The following is a 15,695-nucleotide window of genomic DNA, read 5'->3' as shown; positions in this document are numbered from 1 at the left end:
TTGTTATGTATTTGGGGTTTTCATTTTCTCCCGCCTCCTAGCCACCTCAGACAGCCCCTCCTTAATATACAGGATAGACTCAGAGTCCTTTTTCTCCTCTGCCTTCGCCAGGGCCTCCTTAAAGATCCGCTCCGTGTCCACTAAGTGATCAGGCCCTGTTTCAAAAAGAGGAAATCACCATGCAGAAACCAGAATATTGCAGTCTTTGTAAAACTAACGACAGGAGGATTTTGTAAATAAAAAGTCAGAAATATAATTTAAGGTTATTGATTAATTTTAGTAAAGTGCCTCATTATGTCAAATAACCAATAGAAAGGTGGCCATAAACATTAACCCCTTTCCTGGAGATGGACAAATGGTGCTTGTTCTTCGAATATACAAGAAGGGATGGGTGATCCCCAGGAAATTACACTGCACTATGGGAAATATACATTGTCTGTACATGGAGGGAGGGCACTACATAACCATTCACACTAATAACAATGCTAGTAAAGGTGTGGGCACCCGCATGTCAAAGTGGGGGGCTGCCACTTTAAAATGGTGTGGCCCTATACAAAATTACACAGACCTATAAAAAGACAAGAACATAGGACAGTGTTCCATAGATGGAATAAATCATATCACACATGCAGCTACAATTTAGTTCTTCTTAACTGGACTGAAACATTACACAAGAGTAGAAACACTTTCTCAGATGGTCCGGAGGGCTAGAAATCTAATGCCCACATCTCTTGTTTTAAATACAAAAGTAGATCCTCGTTTATTGCAGTTGGTTGTCTAGTTCACAGGTTCTCAAACTCTGTCCTCAGGACCCCACACAGTGCATGTTTTGCAGGTCACAGAATCACAGGTGACATAATTAGCTCCACCTGTGGATCTTTTACAATGTGTCAGTGAGTAATGAATACACCTGTGAACCTGCCGGGTGACCTGGAAACCGCGATCTGTGTGGAACCCCTGGTCTAGTTTATAAGATGTTAGGCCTTGTTGGGCTGCTATATTCTTCTTACACATGATAGGAATTAATCACTGATGTTGGAATAGGATCACTGCAAAAGTGACCATATATTTGCACTCACCATAATACAAGGGTCAGAAAACCCGCAGTTACGAAATGTTAAGACATTGTCACTTGGACTGACCACTAAACAACTGGTCATGTGAACAACTACAACACACACACACACACACACACACATTAATTATGTCTCCCTATGTGTAACAATTAGAACACCAGATGTGGGTTGTATTTTCACCTACGTTTATAAAAGCTTGTGATCTAGAACTGTAGAACGTACCTTGATGCATGAGGATCATTGCCAAGTTACTGAGTATGACGTGGTGATTGGGGTGCTCCATTTTTTCGGCCAAACCAAGAGCTTGATTCACAAAAGCATAAGCTTCATCGTAGCGGCCCTGTGCTTCCATCACAGAGGCCAAGTCACTGAGAAGAGTCACAGTCTGCATGAAAAAACATACATGATCAGAACAGACCGTACTATGGGGGTTATTCAGACCTGATCGCTGTTCAATTATTAAACGACTGCGCGTCCATATGGATCATAGCACGCATGTGCAAGCACAAATAACGCCAGAAATAGCGAACATTTCTAATCAAATTCCCCTTGCATTTCTGTGGACAGGAAGTCAGCATTTGAGGGTGTACACCTGCCCCTTTCTGGGAGTGTGAGAAAACACGCAGGCGTACCCAGGCATACTAAGGAATTGTCTGCGATGTCAGCACCAGCCTCGATTAGCCTGTATCTGTCACACAGCTGTGGAAGGGTCAGACTCTCATATGTGCACAGACTGGGAAAATCATAAGATGTGAGGAACTTGCATACGGATGTGCAGGGAATAGCGAGGTTTTGTCAGTTCACTCGCAGACTTGCACAGGACGGTTTTCACCCTGTTTGGGCGGGTGCTAATTACTGGAAGTCATCTGCAAATTTGTGATCGGGTCTGAATTAGGAAAAATTTGCAGTACACTCACCTGTGGGTGTAGCTCCCCTTGCTCCTCTTTGCAGATCTGCAGGGCTTTCTCATATATGGTCTGAGCATACAGCAACTGCTTGTTGGCTACTAGGTAACGTGCATACGAATCTAGACAGAGTCCTAAAAGAAGCCTTGTGTTTGTCTTCTCCTCTGCTGCAAGAGCAAATAAATATCAATGTGCAAATTAAGAGCATTCATTGTATGAATGGCAGTCTTACCAAATGGTAAAGTCTAGCACTGGTACCAACGACCAAAAACAAAATAGTAAAAAGTATTGCAGTGATATACAGTGGTAAAAGGCAACATATTAGACATACACAGCACAGGGGTGTATCCAGAACTTCATAGGCCCAATAGCAACATTATGAAGGGGCCACTGTCTCAATTCTACTAGAGCGACTCCTCTCTGCAGCAGCTTTTAATTGTATGCCCCATAATAGTGCCCTAGTTCATCTGAACCAGTGGTGCCAAACTCATGGCCCTCCAGCTGTTGTGGAACTACACGCCCCAGCATGCCCTGCCACAGTTTGAGCAATCCATTATACAAAATCTGTGGCAGGGCATGCTGTGTAGTTCCACAACATGAGTTTGATGCCACTAATGTTATAGCCCACAGACCTTTGGTGCTCCAGCTGTTGCTGAACTACACATCCCAGCATGCACTGCAACAGTGTTGCTATTTGGCCATGCTAAAACTGTAGCAAAGCATTCTGGGATGTGTAGTTCAACAACAGCTGGAGGGCCGAAGGTTCCCCATCCCTGACTTAGTGGTATGTGTGTGTGTGTAAAATAAGGTTTTCTCATAAGAGGGACGGAGGGAGATGTCTACATATGCGATTTGGGGCAATTTAAATTGTGCCCAAATCGCATAGTGTATGGGGGCCTTAGTGTTTCTTGAGATGCCACAGTCAGTCACTCCATTGAAACATGCACCAGCCCTATAGGTGCTCATACACGGTACAATTATTGTATACAATATTGTATACACTATCGCATCTCTGTTTTGCGATGAGATCTAGTACAAAAAGTATGTGCTGCACATCTCATCTTAAAACCGAGATGCAATGAGATGCGATATTGTATACAATAATTGTACTGTGTATGGGCACCTTTACGCAGGTGTGAGAGTTTTCTACAACGTGGGATCCTCTTCTAGCGAGTGTTGAGTTACAAATACAGGAACTGAGTGCACCTTGTCACTGCTTATTGACTATGCTTTATCTAAGAGACTTTATACTAGTAATTGCACTACCACTCAAAAACCTATGTATCTATTTTAACAATAAAATTAATTCATAACTTGAATATTAATATTAATTATTTCCCTTAATTAACGTTGTATTTTAATTATTTTTATTATATAAAAACATAATGACACCATTGTGATTTAGTATTGTTATGTAATCATCTCTTTACTGCTGGAGGTAGGACACTGAAATTACCTGGTATATTAGTTCAGCACCTTTGAAGAAAAAGCTTATCTTTAGAGAAAAGTTTTTGGTACTTGTGTATTTTCACGGCGCCCGATATATCAGATGCGATATCGGCCGATATATCGATGCGATCCAAACTGATTTTTGACCTGTTCATAACCCCACTATCCACTACGCATGGAGTTGATTTTATATAGTGTGGCGACCGCAGCGAGCCACCGAGCCCGAAGCGTGGCGAGCGGACGTGGATTACTGCGCTCGCCACACTATATAAAATCATTATGAACAGGTCAAAAATCGGTTCGGATCGATATATCGGCCGATATCGCATTCGATATATCGGCGCCGTGAAAATACACAAGTACCAAGTTATTTTAAGAATATAAAGTGCCTCATTATACTTTCACGTATGCTCATATGCACAACAAACCGCTTCCCCACCTGTCCGCACCATATCCGGCAGATCCTTCTCCCTCTCTATTTTTTCATCCATGCTTAAGATGCAAAACTGGAAGCCTGCCACGGCTAAGTCCTCCCTATGGTGGATGTAAGATTTCAGATGTCAGAAGGTTTATGTGTAAGAAGAACCAAGTCCTGTGTGAGATAATTAGGACAGACATGAGCTTTAAGAACATGGATTAAACAGGGACCCAAGTGGTAGAAGGAGCATGTGAATAAGGTGACTTACCGGTTCAGTGAAGCGTAGGTACTAGCGAGCTTGAGGGAAATCTCAATAAATGAATTGTCATCCTGAAAATGGAGGGGGAGGGGGGGGGGGGGGAGGACACAATATTTTCAGTATTCATTTTTATACCCTGCTTTGAAAAAATAATATAAAATACAACGTTCCATAATCATAGTAGAGGCCCCTAATGCACCTAATTGTTAGAATTCCCCAAATCTCCCATTCCTGGGTCAGGAAGATTGGGGATATTCAACATGTTCAGTTTTCCTGATTTGTTGATCCCATCCTTCAAATGACTGAATCTGCAAATTGAGAATTTTAACAAGCAGAATTTAGACGATTACCCAATGGATCACCGATCGGAGTTTCCAATTGGCAGAAAAGTTTGGGGCATTGGGGAAATTCATATCAGATCTAATGGCGCCCATACACGGTGTGATCTATGGGTGCGATGCGATATATGCTCCCATGTACTAATATAATATATACTACCAGGAAAAAAGCATAGAAAGGGGAAATGAAAGCACAGGTAAGGGAGGGAACAGGGACAGGAAGTCACTCATGGAGGCAGCACAGTAAAAGGTCATAATACAAAATATAAAGAACAGATTACAAAAAATGGGAATAATAAAAGGTTGTGAAACTTAAGCAGATAGAGTATCAGGGGACAGAGGAGAAATATACTTTAGAAAGTTCAGCATAATATTTGTTTCAATTTAACAATTGGTACTCCTTACCTAGCACGGCGCCCATCAAATGCACTAAAAAACGGGTGCGACGCGATGCCTGCGATTTCCCATAGGGATCAATGTTGAGAATAGAATAGTGTGGCGAGCGCAGCGCGCCCCGCGAGGGGACGCGGATACCTGTGAAGCCCGCGAAGGGACGCGTTTACCTGTGAAGGTATCCGCGTCCCCTCGCCACGCTTCGGGCTCGGTGGCTCGCTGCGCTCGCCACACTATTCTATTCTCAACTCCACGCCGACGTTGATAGTGGGGGTATGAAAAGGTCGGAGGACGCGTACCGCCGCCCCTCGCGGGCTCGCTGCGCTCACCACGCTTCGGGTTCACGTTGATCGTGGGGTGGCGTTAACAATTGTGGGGGCCATTTCAGACTTCAGGGGGACTATTAGGGCTCTGTGGCCCATTTAACATTGTTTCCTATGGAAAAATCGCGGGCATTGAGGCATTGAACAGTAAAATCGCGTCCAATCACACTTTTAACATTGATCCCTATGGGAAATCGCGGGCATCGCGTCGCACCCGATTTTTTAGTGCATGTGATGGCCGCGATTTTTTACCCCCGATGACCGCGATGGACATCGTGGGCGCCGTGCTAGGTAAAGAGTACCTAACAATTTAATAAGACAGGAAGAGGCAGATGAGGAATATTGACAAATGACAAATTGACAAATGAATGTTTCCATACGATCTTGTATCTTGCCCCCAATTACAGACATGGGGGAGAAGAGCGGTGCAATGCTAAAACATGCGTAAAATATCTCCCCACTGTTCAACACCCCTCTAAAGGTCCATACACATTGGGCGACTATGTGTGTATGGACATCGATGATCACTATCATCGCTGCGGGGAAAGCCGCTTAGTGCACACACACTGAACAGCTTTCCCCCTGCCCGGCGCCGATGGAGGGGGGGGGGGGGGGGAAGAGATGGCGTTGCATAGTGGATCGCTATGCAAAGCAGTCCTGAAAGCCGTTCATCTGCTGGTATAACCAGCAGATGAACGGCTTTCCCGGCAATCTTGCGGGAGCGCGCAGCATCGCCGGGCCATACACATTGGGCGGTTTTGAGCTGAAAGCCGCTCAAACCTGCTGTTTTGAGCGACTTTCAGCTTAAAGTCGCGCAGTGTGTATGGGCCTTAACAATGTCTTGGTTGATCAGGACAGATTTTGTACATTTTATCTTGAGTTAGATCTTGATTTAATCTATGCAGTAATTTAAAGTACATATCTGTATGCATGATACACTTTTCCACATCTAGCAAAAGTACAAGCAGCAGATATCTTGCAGCTTCCTTGTCAAGAGTCTACAGGATATACTGCCCTCTGTATGAAACCTATGATTCTAGACACATTCTTTAGAGAATACATTTGAAGGTCTTCGTGCAAAGAGCCCTTCATAGTGAAGTATAAGAGCAGTGTCTAAACATCTAACCAGTGTGAATAGCCTCACCTTGCATCAAAGTACACCAAAAATTGAATGTTATTCAGAAAGTTAAAGATAAAATAATAATAATAATAATAATAATAATAATAATAATAATGAGATGGTCAGACTTCAGAGTCTATCAAATTATTATTCAATCTCCAATGACGAGGTGGGGTTACGACATAATGGAACATAGGACTGAAGAAAGAGGGGCATGATCAGACCAGGAAATAACAGCTGAGTGACACTGCTTGTGGGTCATACACAAAAGCTAAGCCAATTCTCAAGCATAACCTGTGGATTGGAGAGGAACATTTAATTTCCACGCAGTGGTGTGAAGAGCTCGCCATACTGTATGTCAGACTGCTCAAAATCAAATAACAATTGGATAGTAAAGGGTCTGAGGGAGGGAGGGAAATGATGCAGAGGTAAACCATTGGATATATCCAATTTAGGGTTCCAAACTAATCTGAAATCACTCCCCAAAAAACATGCATCTACAAACCCATAAATATTCCCTAAAAAAAGAACTTGTGCAGTGTCTGCTACAGGTACCAAAGCATCATTCAATGTCTCAAGATGAAATCTCTGCTGTCAAGGTCTTAAAATTAAGAGGCCAAGATAAAAACTGAAATTACAGTGAAAAGGCAAAGTCTTGAACGGACCATCCAGTCTACATCATTGGGTAGATTAGAGCTGGAACAATTGTCCCCGGACAGCCACAATATCAGCTTTGTATTTAGCAAAAAAAAAAAAAAGAGACAGTCACCTCTTGTTAGCAGAGTGCAAACATTTAGCATCTAAAGATAAACTTTGCTCATTGCAATAAGCGACAACTTGCAGCAGAGGAAACAAACCACACATTGTATAAAAAAAAAACAAAAAAAACCCCACCAATACACCTCTATAAGGACACAGAAAGAGAGGGCAAGCTAAACAATGTCACGACCTATGGTGTTATACTGATTATTTAATCCACTATACAGCTTCCTTCTGACATAATGATTACTAGAAGTAAAATGATTAGCTCTGTGGTGAATTGTACATACAGCTCTGTTTCTTCAGTCACAGTTTATAGAATAACATATCAATAGCAGCTTTGTAACCTGTTTTCCCTCCATATACATAAAATAATGTCATATCTGAATTCCATAATAACCATGACAACAAATGTACAGTAACAGCAACTGTTAGGATTACCTGTTTGACCCCTCCGTCCAGCATATATACCATAGTGGTCTTAAATAACTTCTCTGCCTTTATTCAAGAGAATTTGAAAAAAAAAAAAAAAAAGAAAGAGTTTCAAATATAAATCAACAAGTAGAATCAAAGTTCAATTGTCCATATGTTTATGTAAGTAAACGGTGTCACATGATATGGTAGATGTACTATAGCCAGCTGCGATATATCGCTGATTTAACGGCTAAAGCTTGGAGAGAGATAAATCACCAATCGTTTCAGACATTTTTCAAATACAGCTTGTAACAGTCAGGAGCTGATTGGTTGGTACTTAAGATAACATAGTAGGGCTGACTTGGTGATAGTTAGTAGACGGTACCTACATCACGTCTGGAGTCCCCATTCCAGTCACCACATGCAGCTACTACCCACTGTTCCCTAATAGCTAATAATAGCTATTATAATACCATCCAGCCCACCTGCTGTCCTGCATCCTGCTCTGGCACCATCCGGGACCTCTTACGGTAACCCGCTCCCTGCCGCTCTATGCCTCCAGCAGCCACGCTGACAATCAAATTGTGGCGCTTCAAGCGGCTCTTTCTACAGTAACGTCACCTGACATTACCAACCTGTCACCACAGGAGATGCAGGCTAAAGTCACAGGGTGAGCCAACATTTTGCCTATTGCATTTTTCGGTACTTGTTACCTAGCACGGCACCACCGATTTTGATTGTATCCATCTGGTCGGAAAAATCGCGTCGATCGCAATGCATGCCAACCAAATCGCATGCGATGCGATCGACCCGATTTTTACATTGGAATCAATGTAAAATGGTCCCCGAGACCCGATTTTACATTGATTTTAATGTAAAAAGCCCCAAAACCCCCCATTTTAATACCAAACCCCCCCTCATGTTTGAAATGCCCCCCCCCATTGTTAACGCCACCCCACTATTGACGCCAACCCGAAGCGTAGCGAGCCCGTGAGGGGCGGCGGTACGCGTCCTCCGACCTTTTCATACCCCCACTATCCACGTCAGCGTGGAGTTGAATTTATAAAGTGTGGCGAGCGCAGCAAGCCCGAAGCGTGGCGAGCCCCGCGAGGGGACACGCATAACTTCACAGGTATACGCATCCGCTCGCCACGCTTCGGGCTTGCTGCGCTCGCCACACTTTATAAATTCAACTCCACGCCGACGTGGATAGTAGGGGTATAAAAAGGTCGGAGGACGCGTACCGCCGCCCCTCCCAGGCTCGCTGCGCTCGCCACGCTTCGGGTTGGCATCAATAGCGGGGTGGCGTTAATAATGACGGGGGCATTAAACATACTTTACAACTATATTCAATGTGAAATGGGCCATATTGGCCCATTTCACACTGTCACCTATGTAAAATTAAGGTGGCCATACATCAGAAAGACCGGTCTTAAGGTGGCCATACATCAGAAAGACTTGTCTTACAATCACGATTGTGTCCAACTTTCCCTTCAACTCCCTGGCAGTCGTTGGTGGTTTTTGGACACACAATGTTCTCACAATCAGTCATACAACCAGTTGTTGATTGTACGATTGGGTACAATATCTTTCTGATGCATGGAGGCCTTAACTTTCTCCAACTGCTGATCAATCTTGCTTTGCGTGTTTTGCATACATGCTAACCAGCTGAGAGACATTTGAGCTTATTAACCCTTCAACCTCTGGCACTATTTACTAATGGTGTGTACACATGGTCAGATGTGCCTTCAGATACTATCCACGATCCGATCAGATCGATCGTGGACAGTATCTGAAGGCACATCCGATTTGCATACAAGTCTGACTATATAGTGCAGATCTGCACTATATAGTCAAGGGAGACAAGACTTTCTGCCTTGCGATACGTGAACGCGCATCGGATCGGGATCTGAAGGGTTAAAACCCTTGCGATCAGTAATTTAATTTACTAAGCAGCACAATAGAAAGCTTTGGGTTGCTACTTAATATTTGTTTTTCTCTTTTAATTAAGACACGGATGATAAACACAATGTGGCCGGAGCTTGACTGACAGGAAGCCAGTGTTTAGAGGTGGAAAATCTGCAGTTTTCTGGGTGTGGCATTTCCAGGCGAATCTCGGACATCAGCGATGACCACTATCAGCCCGTCTCAGTCGCAGATTTGTGAAAGCCTCAGAACTACTCAGGTTTGCACAGACCGTAAAGTCCTTGATGGCTGAGAAACTGCGCATGGATATCGATTACCAATCCATTTGCAATTTAGCAAGTGGCGTTCTCTTTCTGTCTGGGTGGCGGCTTTCTCCTCGCAGTCCAGTGTGAATTCTCACATTAGCAATCCATGCTAAATTAGCTTTATTATCGAGAACTTGCAATATTTTATCATTATGTTCTTGTTACACTAAGCAATTATTTTTTAAGTGCAACAAGTGTAATTTTACAATTTACTACAGAGGTGTCCACATAAATCTATCCTCCATGTGTTACAAGTTGCGTTACACATTACGCGAGATCTCCATGTGACTTGATAGCACCGGGAGGTTTTCTTTGAAACTTACCACTGAGCGCCCGGAGGGTGTGGGTGGTGCACTGCAGCGGGGCAGGCAGTCTGTAGTGTCTGGGAAGTGCTGAGCGGACACTGCACAGCAGTAGCAGAAGAATTTTTTTCAAAAGACAGTCCCGGCCGCAGATTGGCAGAGAGTGCTCTCTCCCTCAGCCAATCAGCGCCGAGGCAGCTGATTGGCTGGGAGTACTTTCAGCCAATCAGCGGCTGGCCTATCTTTTTATTTTTTTCAAATTCTGCAGCCGCTGTCCACAGTATCTGCTCAGCACTTCCCAACACTGGACTGCCCGACACCACCACGATGCTAAAATGCACCCGCAATGTGCCGCTGATGCATACGATACGATGATGTGTAGGGTCGGATGGGATGTCAATCCTACAGCCTTGAAAAAGAGTCTATAAGACTTGAAACGCGTTGGCCCCACAGGATTGCAGCCTACCACGGAGGACCTCTGCCCAGCCAAAAGTTTGTGGAGCCGACAGGGTGAGCCTTTTCCTGGACACTCTGTTTTTTTTACCATCCTGGCTCCACTTCTCCAGCTGGGTGAGAAGGGTTTTTAAATTCCATTCATTGTACCCATTTGATGTTTTTGTGCCTCTAACACCACGTTTGTGCTGAGTACTACCCAGTCTAAAGTTTGTGGAGCCGACAGGGTGTACCCAATTCGGAACACTGTGTTCCTACCATCCTGGCTCCACCCCTATAGCTGGGTGAGGAAGGATTTATGATATTGCATTTGTCACTTTTTGTCTTTATTATTGTATCATGTTCATGAAATAAATTTTGGATTAAAATCAACCTATTCCACTGTTGATTAGAGAAACTTCCACACCCAGTGCGCCAAAGGTCACCTCCACCCATCCTCCCATATCTAGTTTATCTCAGTGTTTTTTGGGAAAACACCAGGAAGGTAGACCCAGGCAGCAAGGGGGTGCGCAGGGATACACAAGATCACCACCATCTTAAATCATCCAATTTGTTGGCCTGATCCATAGGAATCGGGTGAAATTGTCCCAAATCGGATAAGTGTATGGCCACTTCAAAACTTGCAAAAAGATGCTCGGAACTACAGTCAACACCAGGGCATGGCGCATCTAGAAGGGCAGTGTAAAGTAAAAGAAGCCTAGATGTACGTGGACACATTTGTATTTCTACATTTCCATTTATGCCTGTACACCAATAGGTAACACCTCTCTCTCCTTTAAGTGTTTGTATGTCCATGTCCTACCAAGGCTTATGTAAACTATACTCACACTTTCATAGTTGCCTCTCAAAAATGCCAGGTTTGCCATCTGTAAATAGAGTATTAGAACATGCCATTATTCTCAGTCATCTATCACTTGGGAGTTAGTTCCTGCTCTAACGGCATCTCAAGCAACAAGTCAAATCTGAAGGGGGGTGGGGGTGTAGAGGACAGGTTCCAGCATCATGTATACCACATACAGGAAAATCTGCCTTTATTTCCTTAATGTTACAATTAAGAAAGTATTGATCTTTGCTTAGACAGCTTTAAAAATAAGCATAACAGGTAACTAAAAATATCAAAATGGCCAAGTACCAGATCATAAGTGTAAGTGATGGCCCGCATGCTGTCACATTCTTGAGCCAGGTGCAGGGTCTTGTGCAAAATGTCTTCTGCTTCTTCCATCTCGCCTTTCATAATACTAAGCTTATGCAAACAGGAAAAGGTAGAACAATATTAATAGGTGACAACCATTAAACATATGCTTGACTTACCATCTCTTAAAAGCGACATAATGAAGACCAAATGCATGATTCAGAGCTGCACGCAGTGCCGATGATCACGCAAGTGATAGATTCTCTGCTACTGCACATGTGCAAATAATCTCCTACGTTGCATGCATCACACAGAGTATGCAAACCGTCATACATGGTCAACTGCCAATAGATGCAGACATTTATATCCACTTCCGAATCAGACCCAAAGTCATAAAGCAGAGCTTCTAGAATAGGTATTGCCAGCTGATTGGAAAACACAACAAGCTTTATATATAAGGTTATGTATAAACATTGACAAATACATTCTTTAGAGTAGAACTGGAAGGCTGGCGCTACAATCATGTAACACTGTACAGTATATGCTATAACAATGGATATGGTGGAATACATAATAACTGGTGCGGTCTGGGTCATTCCTTTGTCAACTCAGGCAAACAGCACTGATATTTTTGTTTAAATCAAGCAAGCACTGGATTTAAAGTCACGCCATCAGCTTTGAGGATTTAGCAGGATTCAGGTGAAACTATTTTATCTTAATTTGTTTCAACTAGTAGATATTTTGTTGTGTCTTTATTTTATACTACCCAAACAGAATAAATGCACACTAATACAAAGGTGCAATTAATTAGTCTTCTCATTGTGATGCCGATATGCCATTTCCGGTATGAAGATAAACATATTATATATGTGAAGAATTATATTTGAATTTCTCCCATTAAACATTCTTTTTCATTCCGTTATTTTTGCAAATGTCTTTCTACTGAATGTTTTATATTATTTTCTTTTATAGTCACCTGAAAGGGTAACTTTGAAGATCCAGTATTATTTTAAAGCCAATGAAGATGCTTTATATAAGAAATGCCTATATTGCATGTAATGTAAGCTACACTTGGGGGGGGGGGGGGGGGGTGACTGGACAGTTTGATTGGTTTAGAATTACACTATTTGTTCAATTTAGTTGTGTACACACGGGGGGGGGGGGGGAGAGATATATTGCTAGCAATATATTGCTTGCAGTATATTGTTGAGCAATATATTGCTCAGTGTCTCCTTTGCATCAGCGACCAGAGATGGTCGCTGATGAAAAGGAACCTCTGCTGGGGGAGCCGCAGAGGTAATTAGCTGGTCGCAGGAGCAAGCTCCTGCGACCAGCGGTTACAATGGGGCAGAAAACGGGAGCGCGCACCTGGCGATTCATCGCCGGGGCACACTCCCAATCACTGGCAATATGGTCGCCTGCGATTATAGCCCCTATCGCCCCCGTGTGTACACAGCATTACACTACTTTGTTTTTTTACATAATTTGTTATTCAAAAATCAATAATGGCTCAGACATATTGGGGGAAATTTACAGAAATTTAAAGAAAATTTGTAAAAAAATAGGTGTATTTGTATCCAGAAATACACTCATTTTTGACATTTACTATCCCGAAGATACGGCAATTTGTATTCGTGTTGATGTGCTATCAATACGAATAGCCGTATTTTCGGGATAGTAAATGTCAAAAATGAGTGTATTTCTGGATACAAATACACCTATTTTTTTTACAAATTTTCTTTAGTAAATTTCCCCCATTGTATAATGTTGTGCATTACATTTAAGGCCCTTACACAATGGGCGATTTTAAACTGCTCAAAGGCTGCCCAAATATCGCTGGCCAGGGAAAAAAAATAATAATAATCGCTCAGTGTCTATGTCAGCTCAGTGATTATAGTTGTGCATACACGCTGGGCAAAAACAGCCAGTGTGTATGCACCTTAAGAAGCAAACCTCTTTTCTCTATGTAATGTCTCCCCTATCTCTCAAGCCACTGGATCACCATTACATTGCATTTGGTCTGGAGAATGGATTCTGCACAGGGAATCCATGTTAGCATAAATATGTACAAGCCCATGTGTCAGAATAGAGAATGACCCACATCCCTTCAGTTCTGTGCGCCAATAGCAAACACCATTCAGTTTTTGGTAGTATTAAGGGTTTCAGAGGAAACATCAAAACACATTTCCCCCCAGGCTGTCTTTCTATAGAATGAAAATGACTGTGTGGCAACGTCACTGTAATGCATATTGTATTACAGAAAAGCAATATGCCATTACACTTACATCTTACCTTGGCAGTCTTTAGAAGATAAACTATGTTTTTTTCTGATTCTGTAAGCCCTTCATCATCCTTGTCAATAAGTTTAGAGAATAAAGAAAATGCTGAAAATCAAATAATATCAGTAAGGTTTTAGTGATCAGATCGAAAGCAGTCATAGAGTACATATAATGTCATCCAGTCAGGCACTATACCCTACAGGGAAACCATATGCGTGACCGGAGGTCTGGATGTTGGCCGTCAGAGAATCAGCAGCGGCATCCTGACGTGGAGGATTCTGGAACTTGCCCCGTAAGTATCATAACCTTCTCCCGTCTTCCCTGGGTGCCGGACAGTTTCCCGACAGTCGGGATCCTCACAGTCATTACCTCGACAGTCAAAACCCCGACACTCAGGGTCCCGACGGCCACCGGCTATTCTCCCTCGTGGGGGTCCACGACCCCCATAGAGGGAGAATAGAATAGCTGGAGAGCGTAGCGAGCCACTGTGCCCGCAGCGTGGCAAGCCCGCAAGGGGCTTTGTTGCATTTGCCCCACTGTCTGAGTTCTGACAAGTGGGGATCCCGACGATCCGAGGATGCAGTACGCGTCCTCCCAAACTGTTCTTAACCCCACTATCCACGTTGGCGTGGAATTGATTTTATAAAGTGTGGCGAACGCAGCGAGCCACCGAGCCCGAAGCGTGGCGAGCCCCGTGGAAAACGATCCCAAAGTGTGGCGAGCCCCGCGAGGGGGACACAGAATACGTCAAGTAATCCGTGTCCCCTCGCGGGGCATGGGGTGAACACACTTGTACAATGTGCATGAGATTTTGGACTATACAGTCAAAATCTCATCTGGATCGCATGCAGATCGCACAGGTTTTAACCCTTGCGATCCCGATGCGCACTCCCATATCGCAGCCAGAAAGTCTTGGCTGCATAGACTATATAGTGCAGATCTGCACTATATAGTCTAAATTGTATGCAGATAGTCTAAATTGTACAAGTGTGTACACACCATAAGGGTGTTTTGCGTAGAGATAGAGATACCCATTTTTAACAACTATGAATAAAAAGTTATATTTTAATACAATAATAATAATATATATATATATTTTTTAAAGAGTACTTTATGTCTGGTCTACAGATATAGGCCTCACCTGCAGCAGCCGCCAGCACAAAGGGAGAGGTCCTGTTGCTGTCACACGACCTACCCTGCCTGCAAGAGGTCACTGTACATAGAGGAGAGGCACTGGGGCCCCTGCTGTTGGAACTGATGGGGACACCCCATACCGACGATCCCCTGATGCCCCTGTGGCTGGCAGCGGGCTCCCCGCGAGAACTCACCGCCTGTTTATAACCACGGGAGAAGTTCACCAGGCACAAACGCCGCACAGCCCTAACAAGCATCTTACGGTCACATGATGATAACACAGCTTTCTGTGTGACAAACTGATCATGTGATGTCATGACATCAATGAACTACTGCTGGGGTGATGTATAGGCGGCCATCTTGGAAAAGGGCAAATTATTATACAACCAGTATTGTAATACTATAATAAACATTCCGAGCTAGCCAGATAATACAATATAAAACAAAGCAGAAGCCTGAGATTCAGAGCTTACTGGCTTTATGAAGGGTTACCACTGATGTAAGACAGTAACAATCAACACTGATGCATATCACATTCTATTCCGCAGACATTTGCTGCCATCTACTGGGCAGACGTGCAATGTACGTATCTTGTTTTCATGCATTTTTATTATTCATATATTTTGTGTCTTTAATACAAAAAGGTATCAAGTCAACCTAATCATCATTAGCAGTGTAGAGTGATGCTGTCACGGAGGGTTGCTTGTGAC

The 15,695-nt window shown here is 43.4% G+C and overlaps 1 protein-coding gene across 2 annotated transcripts in view; it reads right to left on the bottom strand.

Annotated features, from left to right (window-relative positions):
* Nucleotides 1-15,280, bottom strand: part of TTC19 (tetratricopeptide repeat domain 19) — a 15,433-nt gene extending 153 nt beyond the window's left edge. Inside the window, exons 1-10 of one of the 2 annotated variants that reach the window (XM_083172384.1) lie at nt 14,993-15,280; nt 13,865-13,956; nt 11,573-11,683; nt 11,268-11,306; nt 7,482-7,538; nt 4,117-4,178; nt 3,870-3,964; nt 1,994-2,148; nt 1,299-1,461; nt 1-155 (exon numbers count right to left, since the gene is read on the bottom strand). The exon at nt 1-155 is cut by the window's left edge and continues 153 nt beyond it. In XM_083172384.1, the coding sequence (XP_083028510.1) occupies nt 4-155; nt 1,299-1,461; nt 1,994-2,148; nt 3,870-3,964; nt 4,117-4,178; nt 7,482-7,538; nt 11,268-11,306; nt 11,573-11,683; nt 13,865-13,956; nt 14,993-15,242 (1,176 nt within the window). In that variant the 5' untranslated portion in view covers nt 15,243-15,280 and the 3' untranslated portion in view covers nt 1-3. Of the gene's footprint in view, nt 156-1,298; nt 1,462-1,993; nt 2,149-3,869; nt 3,965-4,116; nt 4,179-7,481; nt 7,539-11,267; nt 11,307-11,572; nt 11,684-13,864; nt 13,957-14,992 lie in introns of those variants that run through there. The other variant, XM_083172385.1, reaches the window with a different exon arrangement.
* Nucleotides 15,281-15,695: the final 415 nt, after the last annotated feature.

Source organism: Crinia signifera, chromosome 2, assembly GCF_055691185.1.
Source record: "Crinia signifera chromosome 2, ASM5569118v1, whole genome shotgun sequence".
NCBI lineage: Eukaryota > Metazoa > Chordata > Amphibia > Anura > Myobatrachidae > Crinia > Crinia signifera.
Note: the sequence above shows the minus strand (reverse complement) of the source record. Positions and strands in the feature narration are given on the sequence as shown.